Source organism: Gymnoscopelus microlampas, assembly GCF_963454915.1.
Source record: "Gymnoscopelus microlampas genome assembly, chromosome: 4".
In the NCBI taxonomy this organism is placed as follows: domain Eukaryota; kingdom Metazoa; phylum Chordata; class Actinopteri; order Myctophiformes; family Myctophidae; genus Gymnoscopelus; species Gymnoscopelus microlampas.
The window spans coordinates 9488860-9502412 of NC_139941.1; the positions used below are offsets into that span (position 1 = coordinate 9488860).

A 13553-nucleotide genomic window follows, 5' to 3' on the forward strand; every position below is an offset into this window, starting at 1 on the left:
ATGGCTCCATGAATGCAGCTTGTTCCAGCCAGCTCATGTAATGCATGGTCCTGTGGCTGTGGCCTTCAGCACAGCTTTTAACCACTTATAAACCCAGTGGTGGAAGAAGATGTACTCATATTTTGGACTTAAGTAAAAGTAACAATACCACCATGTAGAACGAGAGTTATGCATATAACTAAGGTTCTACGAATTCCGGATGACCGCCAGAGGCAGTGTTTTCAACACCTGGATATCCATCGCGCGCTCGCGCATAGGTCGAATATTAATACCAACAAAGTCACTCGTGACCTGTGTACGCGCACGTCACCTATATAGGTACGGTGGACACAGCGATCATCCTCTTGAAATCTTTTCGTCGAGAATGAGATTCCGAGTGACAGTCAACTCTGGCGGTCATCCGGAATTCGTAGAACCTTAGTTATATGCATAACTCTCGTTCTACTTCATTCCTTCTGACCGCCAGAGGCAGTGTTTTCAACACCTGGATGACTAATACCAACATAGTCACGAGGAATCTGCGCTTACCAAGGTCGGTTTGCAGACAGAATGAACAGACAACAACAAAGCCGTCGCTGCGAGACGGCCAGGTTGACTATATATATATATATACAGGAGCGGGCAAAAACCCATGAAAGATGAAGCTGCATCTCCTGGCCTGCTCCAAGCCTGTATCACTGAGGGAGAGGCTCTGGCAACACCCGCGGTCAAGAAATACCTTGGGGGAAACCTAGAGGTCCACTGAAGACGTACATTTGCCTGAACGCAGCAATGAAAGTCTCCATTAAGCCAAGGCACAGCTGTGCCCTTCATCACAGACAAATACAACCAAACTCCAGCCACCACAGCTATGTCCTGCCACAGAGCCCGGACGGGACACAATAGGCAGGTACTAGAATGCAGTTTCTCCATCCTTGGTTGAGGAGCAAACTAACAAATAAATAGGCTAGCTGACGTGAAAGGCAGAAAGCCTCTGAGGACGTAAGGAGGGGTTGGCCATATGGTAAACCCAGACCCATCGGAGTCCCACTTTAACAGTCTCTGGCAATGGCCAGGGCATGAAGCCCACCTACTCACTTCTGCCGATGAAGCAGTGAGGACAAAGAGCACTAACAGATGGTCATCTGAGAGAAGCCTGATGTACCGGCTGGGGACAAAGCTTCCAATACCACAGGCAAGCATCATGAAGGCACCCATGCAACCTGTGGGAGCCACACGCGGAGAGCATCTCAATGGTAGAGAGGCTGAACCCTTCATTTAACATCCTCCGCGGAAATCTAGAGCGGCATAAGCACAGAGCAACGCTCCAATCTATACAGTGGTCCCAACTAGAGCACAGTTTACACTCGCTGGCGTGCAACGCCCTAGTATATCAAAGCGGCAGGGTGAGAAACACCCTCAACGCTAACCCTTATTGTTTTATTTCTATTGTCGTCCAGCGACCAGCAGCAGCGGGGCGAGACACACCCCCAATACTTGCGGTATATCAAAGCGGCAGGGGGAGAAACACCCTCAACGCTAATCCTTATTGCTTTGGTACGATGTACGAAAATCCAGTAATGTTCGGACAATAGTCTTGAATTTCAGTGGTCAATGACGCAGCTGAAGGTTAGGAGTGAGGATGCCACATGCACCTCCCCCCCCAAACTGTGACAGGAGATCTTGTCTCCGTGGAGAGGCCAAGGCACTTCATTGAGAAGCTGCAGTAGGCCAGAGCATCTTGCCCTAACGGACTGGTCTGTCCCGGCAGGGAGACCTACAGTCAACAACGCGTTATGCCCTCAAGGCTAACGGTACTACCGCTCTGCCATACCTATGCACGTGACCCGAACTGCTATCGGATCCAAGAGGCTTCCAGTGGGAAACACGTCCGCAGCCTGGACTGTACACCCAACAAGCGCATTGCTATGAAATTTGCAAGATGAGGCAAGGCCCACAGAAGGAGCTTCCAAGCCTCCTGCAGAGACTGACTGGGTCAAGCGCCCCAGAAGACAGACTGTTGACATATTGTGTTATTGAACACGTCATAAACATCTTGAGGGCCAGGTGCACTGCATGCAGGTCCAGTGCATCAACGACACTGGCTGAGACCCTCACCATTCTGTTGCAGTCTTGGGGTTCGAGGCCCAAGCCACAAATATATATATATGAGTAAATCAAGTAGGTCAAGCAGAAACCTTCCAATTGAACTGAACTGCCTGTTCACGGTGCCCTATGCTGCAAGGCATGTTGGGTAGCAGCCCCAAACGTCTGGCCTGGAATGACAGGCAGAGAGAGTCTGAAGTGTCTCACTGCCTCTCCATGAGAGTGGGGCCTGTTGGAATGGTCCACACTCCTTTCCCCCTTTTTATTCACATTTGTACATGCGTGAAATTCATCCGCTGTATCTATTACCCATCCTAGAACTACTAGGAGCAGTGAGCAGCCATTCACCGGCGCTCAGGGGGGGGCAATTAGGGGCTCAGATAGGGACACACATCGACCCATTGCTGGCCTGGCATCAAACCCGGGACATCCAGAGGCTCTGGCTCCCCATGCAGGCCACTAACCACTCAGTTATGGCCACCTTAGAAAAGCCACACGTGGCACTGACCTTATGCAAGTAGACAGTCTGCTGATTCTCTAATCATGCAAGCAAACGCCTAGAGTGATAGGCGCTGCATAGGCGCTGTACAGGCGCTGTGTCTGCGTATCAACACTCGCATGCCGGAGGGCTAGGGCGAGGTAGTTAAGGGAATGTCCAATACATTCCATTCCAGCTGCTGTGGCATGGCTCTAGGTAGCAGACCAGAGACTAACACTGTGGCCATGAGCAACAGTCATCCAGCTCAACAGCTTCATCTAGTGACACCACCAGAGAAGCAATGTTTACAGTTTAGGCATTTAGCAGGCGCTCTTAACGGATCGACTTACAGTAAGGTAAGTAAAGTAAGCAATGTTGGCATCAACCACTAGCCTTAGGTCTAGGCCATATTGGGCTGTACTCCCCATGGCTGACCAATTAGCTAAACATTCACAGCCATAGCCTGTGTCAGGCACCATAGTCAGGACATGACTGGCGCAAGTAATGGACCTTCTCTTCTGGGACCAGCCATTGTTGCAATAATCCATGGGCAACAGCAACAGAGTGAGACACTCAATACTACTGATGACGTAGCCATAGCGAAAGCGAGAATCATTCAGGCTACAGTGTCAAGGACACAGTATGATAGTTAAGAAGTGGTGAAGCCGAACACTTCCCTCGTCATATAGAATTATTTAAGACTATTGCACTACCAAGCACATAGTATTATCTGGATAGCAGCTGAGCGACATACACTCAAGCTATGATATCAAGTATTCACAGTATACTGCATATGTTGAATAGCAGTAGTGAGTACCAGGTACACACAGTATTAGTGGGTAACAGCAGAAGAGCGAGATACTCAGTGCTATTGATAACGTAGCCATAGCAAAAGAGCGAGAATCGTTCAAGCTACAGCGTCAAGTACCTATGTACTTGTTAATGTATTCCGTTGCCTTGGACCCCAGGAAGAATAGCTGCTGGCTGTCCTTTCGCCGCAGCTAGAGGGGATCTATTGACAAGTTTATTGATTATCAGTACACCGAGTACAATGTTACTAATATGCAACGTCGTCGTAGCAAGGAGCGAGAACCCCTCAAGCCACAGTGTCATGTCATGTGTCAAATACACACAGTATGATAACCAAGTGATGGCAAAGCGAGACACACTTGAACCATACTAGCACTATAATTCCATTTTACTGCCAAGCACAAACAGTATAATCCGAATAGCAGCAGAGTCACACTCAAGCTATGATCCGTACTCGAACTGTGAGGTTAAGCACACACAGTGGCAGTATTGGCATACCCCTGTATATCACGGGCAAAATATGCTGCATCAGTACCGAGCAGCGTTTACCACTTGACATGTGTTTTGGCGCTCAGTGGAGTTGTGACCTGTATGCACACCCCTGTCCGGCAGTGTGCCATTCTCTGAACATAGCACCAAGTACATGCGGTAATAGGTACACAGTATATCGTCCAACAACGACAGAGCAAAGCACCCTCTGGGTGTCCTTTATTAGCTGCAGCCATCGCGCTAACAAGCGCCACATGTCTGGTAGATAGAATGTCTGCGTTAGAGTGAGAACCACTCTTAGCCAAAACATTCACAGAAGAGCACTCATACAATGGTGTAACGTAACTGAGTACATGTACTCAGTACTGTACTTAAGTACAATTCCGCTTTAGGTATTTGTACTTATGGAGTCAGTTCTCCGCCACTGCGCTCATTAACGCTTTGGTCGTCTCCTCGAGGCGAAAGAACACCTTCTATGAGACACCTTAACCAGTCAATCTGGCTCCACCGCCGTCGTGTCATCGAGGGGAGAGCACCGCCTATGAGACATCAGTCAGGCGATCAAGTTCTGCCGCGGTCTCTCAAAGCGGCAGAGCAGACTATGCACTCTCAACGCCTTCGTCCAGCGACAAGCAGTAGCGGAGCAAGACACACTCCCAGTGCTAGCGGTATATTCCAGTGGGCGCACGCCGCAGTGGCGTGGTCCCTCCAAAAGCGGCAGAGCGAGACACACTCTCAACGCTAATACTTTCCACTCCTTTCGTCCAGCGACAAGCAGTAGTGGAGCGACCAGCAGCAGCGGAGCGAGACACACTCCCAATGCTTGCAGTATATTAAGCGGCAGAGCGAGACACACTCTCAACGCTGATACTTTATCCTTCTTTCGTCCAGCGACAAGCAGTAGTGGAGTGAGAAACACTTACTACGCTGACGCCATGTTGCGGCGCTGACGCCATGTTGCGGTGGTCCGCACGTGGTTCCTCAAAGCGGCAGAATGGGATACACTCAGCGCTAACACTTTCCACTTCCTTCGTCCAGCGACAAGCAGTAGCGGAGTGAGAAACACTGTCAGGAGACTCCAGCAGGATCCAAGACACAGCCCCTGGTATAATATGACTTAGTCATCAAGTCCTTCACACTTCCCCCAATGGGGAGACGGCCCTTTGCGGCACCCCCCCCCCCCCCCCCCTCTCAGCAGAGAGAGAGAAAGCGGAGAGAGCCTCAGGCAGGGGGGGGTAGCCTAAATGCTAGCATGCTTCATTAGACCTAGCTTGGCTATTAAGTTCTATTATTTGGCCATGTTCACACTGACTTCAATCTTAGCTATTGTTGGGAAGACCTGTGTGGTGTCACAAAATGTTGCCACCACTTATATAAAACACATTAGAGCGTTTAGCGTCGCAGATTCTGTGACGCTAAATATTGCCAGGTTTGGCGAGAGAAACAAGCAATCCAAAAAAAACAAGCAATCAGGTCTATGAAAGGATTGGGGCAAAAAAGCCTGCCGCAAGCGGCTATATTATGACTTTAGTCATTTCTTGTTTTTCCCCTTTTTTTCTCCTCTTCCGTCCAGCGACCAGCAGTAGCCGAGCGAGATACACCCCCACTGCTAATTGCTAACGGTACATTACGGTGGGCCGCGCACCGCGGTCCCTCACGCTAATTTTATTTACTTATTTCTGTAAACACAGCCCAAACATTCACTCACCGTCGCCAATGTACAGCTATGGCTCCACGTTATCCGTGTCAGGAGTCACTCAGGACAAACCGCAACGGTGCAGCGGGCAGCCCACGCTGCTATTGTTGTTATGTTGTCCAGCGACCAGCCGCTGCGGGGCGAGACACACCCCCAATGCTTGCGGTACGCTACTCGATGCTCTTGTAGTTAGCCACCAAGCCATTGCAGTTAGCTACCAACGCTAGCAGGCAGCAGCTAACTCCATTCACCGTCGTGACTCGTGCAGGGCTGTTTGTACATGCTTTTTTGTTTTGTTTTTCTCCTTCCTTCTGTCGTTCCCTTCCGACAGCCCCTGTGAACGGGGTAACGTAATTCCATGGTAGCAGACTACGCAGTCTCTGGAGGACGGAGAGTCCGTAGCCCCAGCCGTGTTGGCTGCGAGACTCCACGCGCAGCCGCGAGTAATCGACCTACGCCCCGGAGGCGAAAAGATGAAAGAGGATGATCGCTGTGTCCACCGTACCTATATAGGTGACGTGCGCGTACACAGGTCACGAGTGACTTTGTTGGTATTAATATTCGACCTATGCGCGAGCGCGCGATGGATATCCAGGTGTTGAAAACACTGCCTCTGGCGGTCAGAAGGAATGAAGTAGAAACATTCTATTGCAAGGAAAAGTCCTGTATTCAAAATGTTACTTAAAAAGTGAAAAATCTAAATATTGGCATCCACACATACTTAAAGTAGCAAAAGTAGAAGTACTCATTATGCAGAATGCTTATTTCAGAATAATATATTATGTCACGTCATTGATTGATTGATTGATTGATGTACTTTATTTAGTAAGACATGAGAACAGTACATGGCAGTACATAACAGTACATGGAAGTACAAATTCGCAATACAAGGTCTACTAAACTGGATAGCTCAGTTAAGCACGTAGCTTGTTTAAGATGAGATCCCCATGCACACAAATCATGTTGACATATAAGAGACAGACAGATATACACACTACTATACAGAATGTCATACAATCAGTTTACAGGTTACTGGTATGAAGTATGAAGGGTGAAAAATATGTACAAAAAAGAAAGAGAGGGGGGGGGGGTAGGTTAGGTTAGGACATGGGGTAGGTTAGGACTTGGACAGGGGCCATTTTTGAATTGCAGCCTCCTGAAGGTGTATCTTTAGGGCATTTTTGAAAGTAAGTAGGGTTTTACACTCCTTTACTCCTTTTGGTAGGGCATTCCACATTTTAGATGAATAGCATGAGAAAGAGTTCATTCCCTTTGTTGTGCCAAATCTGGGTTGAACATGGTTTGTGGAGCTGCCTCTGGTGTTATGATCATGGACTTGATTAACATTTTGGAAGTATTTTGACAAATACAGGGGGATCCCAATGTTGTGGTGTATCTTAAAGACCAGGCCCATAGCAAGTTGCTGTACTCTGTCCTCAACCCTAAGCCATCCAAGCCTAGCAAAATGGGCATGGGTTAGATGGGCTTTGTAATTGAGGCCAAGAAGTAGCCTTACAAGTTTGTTTTGGGATGTTTGGAGCCTTGTTTTTAGGGCCTTGGAGGTGTTGTGATACCATGAAGTGCATGCATAATCATAATGACCGTGTATGAGGGCCCCTACAAGAATCTTCAGAGTATTCTTACTGACTTTACGAACAAGCCTCCACATCCTCCGTGTTATTGGACTGTAACTATTGATCATTAACCACTTGAGCCCTATTTTATACTTCGGTTGTTCTTAAACGGCAGATCTACAAGCTCACATTGTGGAGCTGGTAGATCTGCTGTTGGATATCATGTCCAGAGCGCTCGCACAGAGCGTTTATTGATGCCTGCAACATTCGAACCTATCAACCGAACCATTGTGCTCCATGTCATCTATCACAAATAGCCTATCTGAAACAACGGTAAACATTGAGACTTCTCATGGTTGTTGTAATGATCCAAAGTCGGGTCATAAATGTCCGGGTTGTCAGTCACACACAGCCAGGAGGATCAAGTGTGACATTGATGAGGGGTGCTTCTCTCCAAAAGTTGGAACTATTTGCTGCTTGAAGCGCTGGGAAGAGGAGCACTCAGCGCGTCTTTACGGTAGAAATGCACGGCAGAAAGTCTTAACCAAACATGACGGAAAGAATGTTTTTTTTTTAGGACTGAAATTATTTTGTGGGGGGGGGTTCCCGGATGATTAGCTTAACACATTGACCGCCAGGCCCGTAGCCTACGGGCCGATAAATCCAACCGTAAAGCGCTGATCCCGTAGCCTACGGGCTATGCGCCAACTGGTGCTTTTTCCTTTTTTTTCAATTTTCGATACGGCACATTTCATTGTAACACCACCAGAAACGGAATTATTCGGGATCCGGTTTTGCCGATCCCGTCGGCCCCCGTTCTAATGACGAAACTGAAACTCCATTTTCTCTTTGTTGTTTTTTCTCCTCGCTAATCACTGTTTAACATAAACCGTTCTAACTACAACATGTATGCCCCGTTTGACACGTGGTCTTCACTGGTAGAATCAGGGAGATGTCCGCAAACAAAACAAACAGTGCACAGCTCAATCTTAAGGATTTTACCAAGGTCTATGGCGACGTGAAAAAAACAACAATAAAACGTTGGCACTTGTGAGTACATTATGATATTAACCTCTGGCATGGAATGTGTTAATGTGCAACATCGTTTTCTCACTCAGCAGTAAACAAACAACTCACAAGTTGTTTTAAGCTTGTAGTCTACAGTGCTTATCAGGGTGGGGGGTCCCCAGTTCAAATATGATTATTTTGGGGGGTTGCGGCCTGAAAAGTTTGGGAACCCTTGCTCTAAGTTGGCAGTGAGCTGTCTTTGAGACTGCTGTTTCTTACCGGCCTGACGGGGCCACTATGCATCGTAAGCTCAGGTGGACCACAGTAACCAACCACAGGAACCATCAAAATGTTTCATTCTGTCAAAAACCGACCTGCAGGCCAAGCCCAGCCGCCTGCACTGCTCGCACTGTGACGACACGTACAGCCTGCCGCAGATGGGAGCCATCAAGCTGTACAAGGAGCTGCGCTGTCCGCTGGACGACTTTGAGCTGGTGCTGTGGACGTCTGGCGCCCGGGGAAAGAGCTACCCCCTCTGTCCTTACTGCTTCAGCAACACACCCTTCCAGGACATGAAGAAAGGTAGGTGTTTTACCTAACATAAAATGTTTGTGTGTGTGTGTTATATCGTTGCTGTCGGGCAGAAACCTCTTATCTCCATATTTTAACTTTTTGTGTTTTTTCGTAAATGAATAATAATAATGAATTGCATTTTTACTCTTTTCCAACTTCTCAAAGCGCTTTACAGTGGTTCATTCATTCATACAGGGGGGGGACTATCGGGAGGTGAAGCGGCGAACAGTCGATGCCAGAGTCCTCACTTTTCCCACATTCACACACCAATGGTGGCAAGCTAGCGCCGACCGACTCATTGGAGCCAATGTAGGGTTCAGTGTCTTGCCCAAGGACATTTCGACACTAACTCTGGGGGAGCCCGGAATCGAACTGGGAAACCTTGTGGCTCGCGGTTCCCATCTGGCCACTCAACCCCTGAGCCACTGCCGCTCAGGAGTAGGGAATTAATTCCCTACTTGATCATACTACAGTATCACGCAAAAGTAGCAGATCCACAAGCTCGAAACGCGTCACTTTGCGCCGCGTTTTGACTTGAGCTTGTCGATCTGCTACTTTTGGTGCTCTTGAATTTGAATCCTGAAAAGTAGCAGATTTGGAGATATGAGGTTTCCACCCGACAGACGATATATATCGGGCTTTTTTTTTTTTTTTTCAATTCCTACTTTTGATATGTATACTGGATTTTGGGTCTAGCACTCCACTGAGAAAACCCATTGCTGATTCGCAACCTCTTTTTCTTATTTATGTATATATCAGGCATTCCCCTCTCACTCCTTTTTTCTTTCGACCTGTGTGTTCCTCCCAGGTAGTGGATGTAACGAGTGCACCCATCCGTCCTGCCAGCATTCCCTCAGCTCTCTGGGGATTGGTCAGTGTGTGGAGTGTGAGAGTGGCGTCCTGGTGCTCGACACCACCTCGGGTCCCAAATGGAAGATGGCCTGTAACAAATGCAACGTAGTCGTACACTTCTTTGAACACGCACACAGGGTACAGGTAAGCACGAGGGTGTGTTTTTTTTGACGAGGGGTGCAACAGTTAATCGAACTTTCAGGATTCATCTTTTAAAACTCTTCTGAAAACCCATCTCTATGCTAAGGCATTTTCCTACATTTTTCCTGACACTTTTGTTTCATTTGAATATATCTGTATGGTTTTAATTTACATTTTGTGCCTACTATGAGTTTTATTTTCTAATCGTCTGTTGTAGTTTATCTCCAATGCTTTATCATGTTGTTCTTTTTATCCTGCTCTGTAAAGCACTTTGTGACGATGTCTGGAAATGTATAATTCAGCAACTCAGCAGAGGGGGAATGTAAATTCATTATCATTATCATTATCATTAATCAATTTAATCAGTTATATAAAACATATTTGGAGTTTTAGATTTGGTGTAGAAGGACAGAAGTAGCGGACCTAGTATAGAGATATTCATCATGGCCGCTACCACGAACAACAACACTACAAGTTGTGCAGCTACTATACGTCATGTAGACACGTCAATATGATTGGTTGGAGTTAGCACGCCCAGACGGTGATAGACAAGACGGTCCCATCCAATCACGTGCCAAGTAGCTTGAAAAAAGGGATCGCCCTCTTCAGCGGTTGGCCTACCAAGATCCCAGATGGAAGTAGGTGTGTGAAGCAAGCTTCTTCCATCTGGCGTAGTCGGGTTAGAGCGAGAACCCCACAAAGAACATTTACCAGCTTGGGTTCCGATTCTAAATTCGTCTGCTCATATCTTTGGGTCATCACTTCCAATTTCACTTGTTTATCCTGTATGATGTCTCTCTCCTGTTTTTTCAAAATGGTGTCTTGACCTGAACATTTATTTTCTGTTTAGTGTTTACTAAAAAGCTGGACAGATGCTGTAACCCCGGTTATTGAACAAACACTATACTAACAATGATTGCTATGGTAATACACATGTAGAGCAATCTAACACGTATTTTAACAAACAATTATCGCTTGCAGCACCTTTTTAAGTACGGGTTTAAGTGGTTAATGTACTGTATTTTCCCATGTCTGTATCTGTTTTTGGATCTATATATGACAGTAGTCTGTGACTGTACTAAGACGCTCGTGCACTTCCCTCCCTTCTCCCCTAGGTGGCACAGGAGAGCTGTGATTCCTGCGACGCCTCCCTGGTGGCGGTGGACTTCAACAAGAACCACAACCCCCTGCCGGGCAGCGAGACGCAGCACACGGGCTGCGTGTTCTGCGACCGCCTCTTCCAGGACCTGGTGGAGCTCAAACACGCCACCATGAGGCACCCCATGCACCGCGGGGGAGGGGCCAGGCGGGGGGGCCGCGGCGGCAGAGGCCGAGGCCGCGGGCGAAACCCCAAAAAGCCTAAAGACAAGATGGCCGCCCTGGCTGCTTACTTTGTCTGACATCTTCTGCTTTGCTTATTTTGTTCAACTTGAACATGCGTCTTCCAGTCATAATGTACTGTACCGCGTTATTTTTTACACTGTCTGTCTGTGTAATGAGATAAACCTAATTGGTTGTCATTAAAGACATGATATTATTGTTTGAAATTGGTTAGTACCTGCTGATGTAATCACGCATTACGTTTTTGTTTGACAGGAAGTAATTCATACTTAGGGATTTTTGATATCTATCTATTAGCTTATGTCTCTATTATGACCACAGATATCATGCTCTGAAAGTGTGAAAAAACATTTTTTTATTTAAGCTGGTCTTTAATACATTATACATTAATGTATTTACTAGCATAAAAGGTACATCTACTGTATGTTCATCGTGGAAAATACTTATTTTAGTCGTTGACATCAAAAGTAAAGTAATCTGAAAAAGTGTCTCTTCTGTTGCTGGTAATGTTTGTCATCATAGTTGTTTTTCAGTGGGACAAGGAAGCCCTTTTTATGCTTTGTCACACGACTGAATGTGTCGAAGCACGTTTTGAGCTCATATAACTGATTTTTTCCCACATTTTGTAAAATATTTTGAAATATTTTTTACCTACAGTGCAATTGTGTAGAAACACTTCGCACACCTAGATTTAAAAAGTTTAAAAGCAAGTACGTGGGCAAAAAACAGTAGAAGATATCAACAATAAAATATCTTTGCACACTGCCACTTGCACGGTCAAGAGAAAAAGTTGGATGTGAAGCAGCGTTTTCAACGATGCCTGTGGAACGTCTCTACACCAGTGGTTTCAACCAGTGATCCGGGGACCACCAGTGGTCCTTGACGGAGTACCAGGGGGTCCCCAGCAAAATTAGTTAATACCGTCACAATCATTTTGAACCACTTAGCTTTGGCTATTCAAAAATAGCAGATATACAGTGCCGCACTATGAGCTTGTATATCTGCTATTTTTTAAAAACCTTGAAAAAGTGTGCATATCTTTGAATGTTTATATTTTTTAAAGCGAAAATTAACTGATATCTTTGCTTATGGGGGTCCCTGGCACAAAGCATTTTCAAATGGTGGTCCGCGGCCAAATGTATATCAATTTAGGGGTCCTTGGCATGAAAAAGGTTGAAAACCACTGCTCTACATGACTGAAACGTTGCTTCACCTACAGTACAATGACATGCCCAAAATAGAGGCGCCAGGTTGAAAGTGCATATTCAAAATATTCAGCTTGGGTGGCAGAACACAAATTATGTATTTAATTTGATCCCATTACTAGTAAGATAGCTAGTAAGATAGCTAGCACAATCAAGAATGGCTGGTAGGCCTTTTTCACAGTAGTCATTTTGATATTGAACTGTAATAACATTAATAGTGTGTTTGTTTCAGGTGTTAGTGTGTGCCAACATTGACATCTCCCGTACATTTACCTTCATGCTAAAACACCTGCAATTAACACTTGTTAACTTATTAAGCAAACAGTTGTTGCTTAAGAGGACCCAAGTATAGGGGGTACTACCCCTAGCTATCCATGGGTACTAAAGCTATTCAGAAAGTTACTATTTTTTATTAATTTTGTGTGATATTGGTTTGGTTATGAACATTTTATTCTGTGTTCAAACTTAAATCTTTTTATTATATGTATTTTTTCAGCCAGCATCCGCCAATAAGCTGCTCAGCTGAAAATAATGTTTGAGAACCACTGCTGTAGTATGTCATCATGTCATCTGTAATATATAGCGAGCCTATGCATCACCCCAAAAGGCTCACATTCCTGGACATTTCATGCCCTGGCCTGGATTATTATTTTTCAGTAGAGACGGGAAAAAATGGATTATACCTATTTATATATAATAAATAGTTTTCTGCTGTGTTCTGGTAATAAAGCAAACAATGGAACAAATTGATAACGAGCAGTTAAATTGTGCAACCAAAGTTAGATATTGTAAAGTAAATCAAATGTCTACCTCAGAATGTAATCAAAAGCATACAAGTAAATACAGAACAAAGGTTTATATTGGTCATGAACACATGGTTGGAGGTATGACTGATGTGGACTGAGTGAGGACTTTTATAGGGACACACCTGGACTGTCATTGGTTAATGACTCAAGTGGTGATGGCAGACACCTGTCATTGGAAAGAGAGTGGGACATGACCAGGGGCTGCCAATAAGACAGCATAGAGGAAATTATTAATATATTGTTATTGTTGTTTTATTATTATTATTGTTATTATTCTATGACAATGGGCCCAATACCTCGAGCCAAATTACAACTTCCGTGCATTGGGTACTTTTTTTGCCTTAATAAAACAGCTACACGCATTATGTAAAGAGCCAAACTACACTACCCACAATCCCTGGACCTCAGCACACTGGTGAATGAATGAATGAATGAATGAATGAATGAATGTTTTATTTCCGTGTCCGGACAATTTCTTGACCCATCCCACATGGG

The 13553-nt window shown here is 45.6% G+C and overlaps 1 protein-coding gene across 1 annotated transcript in view; it reads left to right on the forward strand.

Moving 5' to 3' along the window:
- The window catches only part of top3b (DNA topoisomerase III beta), a 35260-nt gene extending 23646 nt beyond the window's left edge, over positions 1 to 11614 (forward strand). Inside the window, exons 16-18 of the mRNA XM_084054910.1 lie at positions 8521 to 8722; positions 9522 to 9709; positions 10822 to 11614. Coding sequence (XP_083911036.1) covers positions 8521 to 8722; positions 9522 to 9709; positions 10822 to 11106 — 675 coding nt within the window. The 3' untranslated portion in view covers positions 11107 to 11614. The remainder of the gene's footprint in view (positions 1 to 8520; positions 8723 to 9521; positions 9710 to 10821) is intronic.
- The last annotated feature ends 1939 nt before the right edge of the window (positions 11615 to 13553 follow it).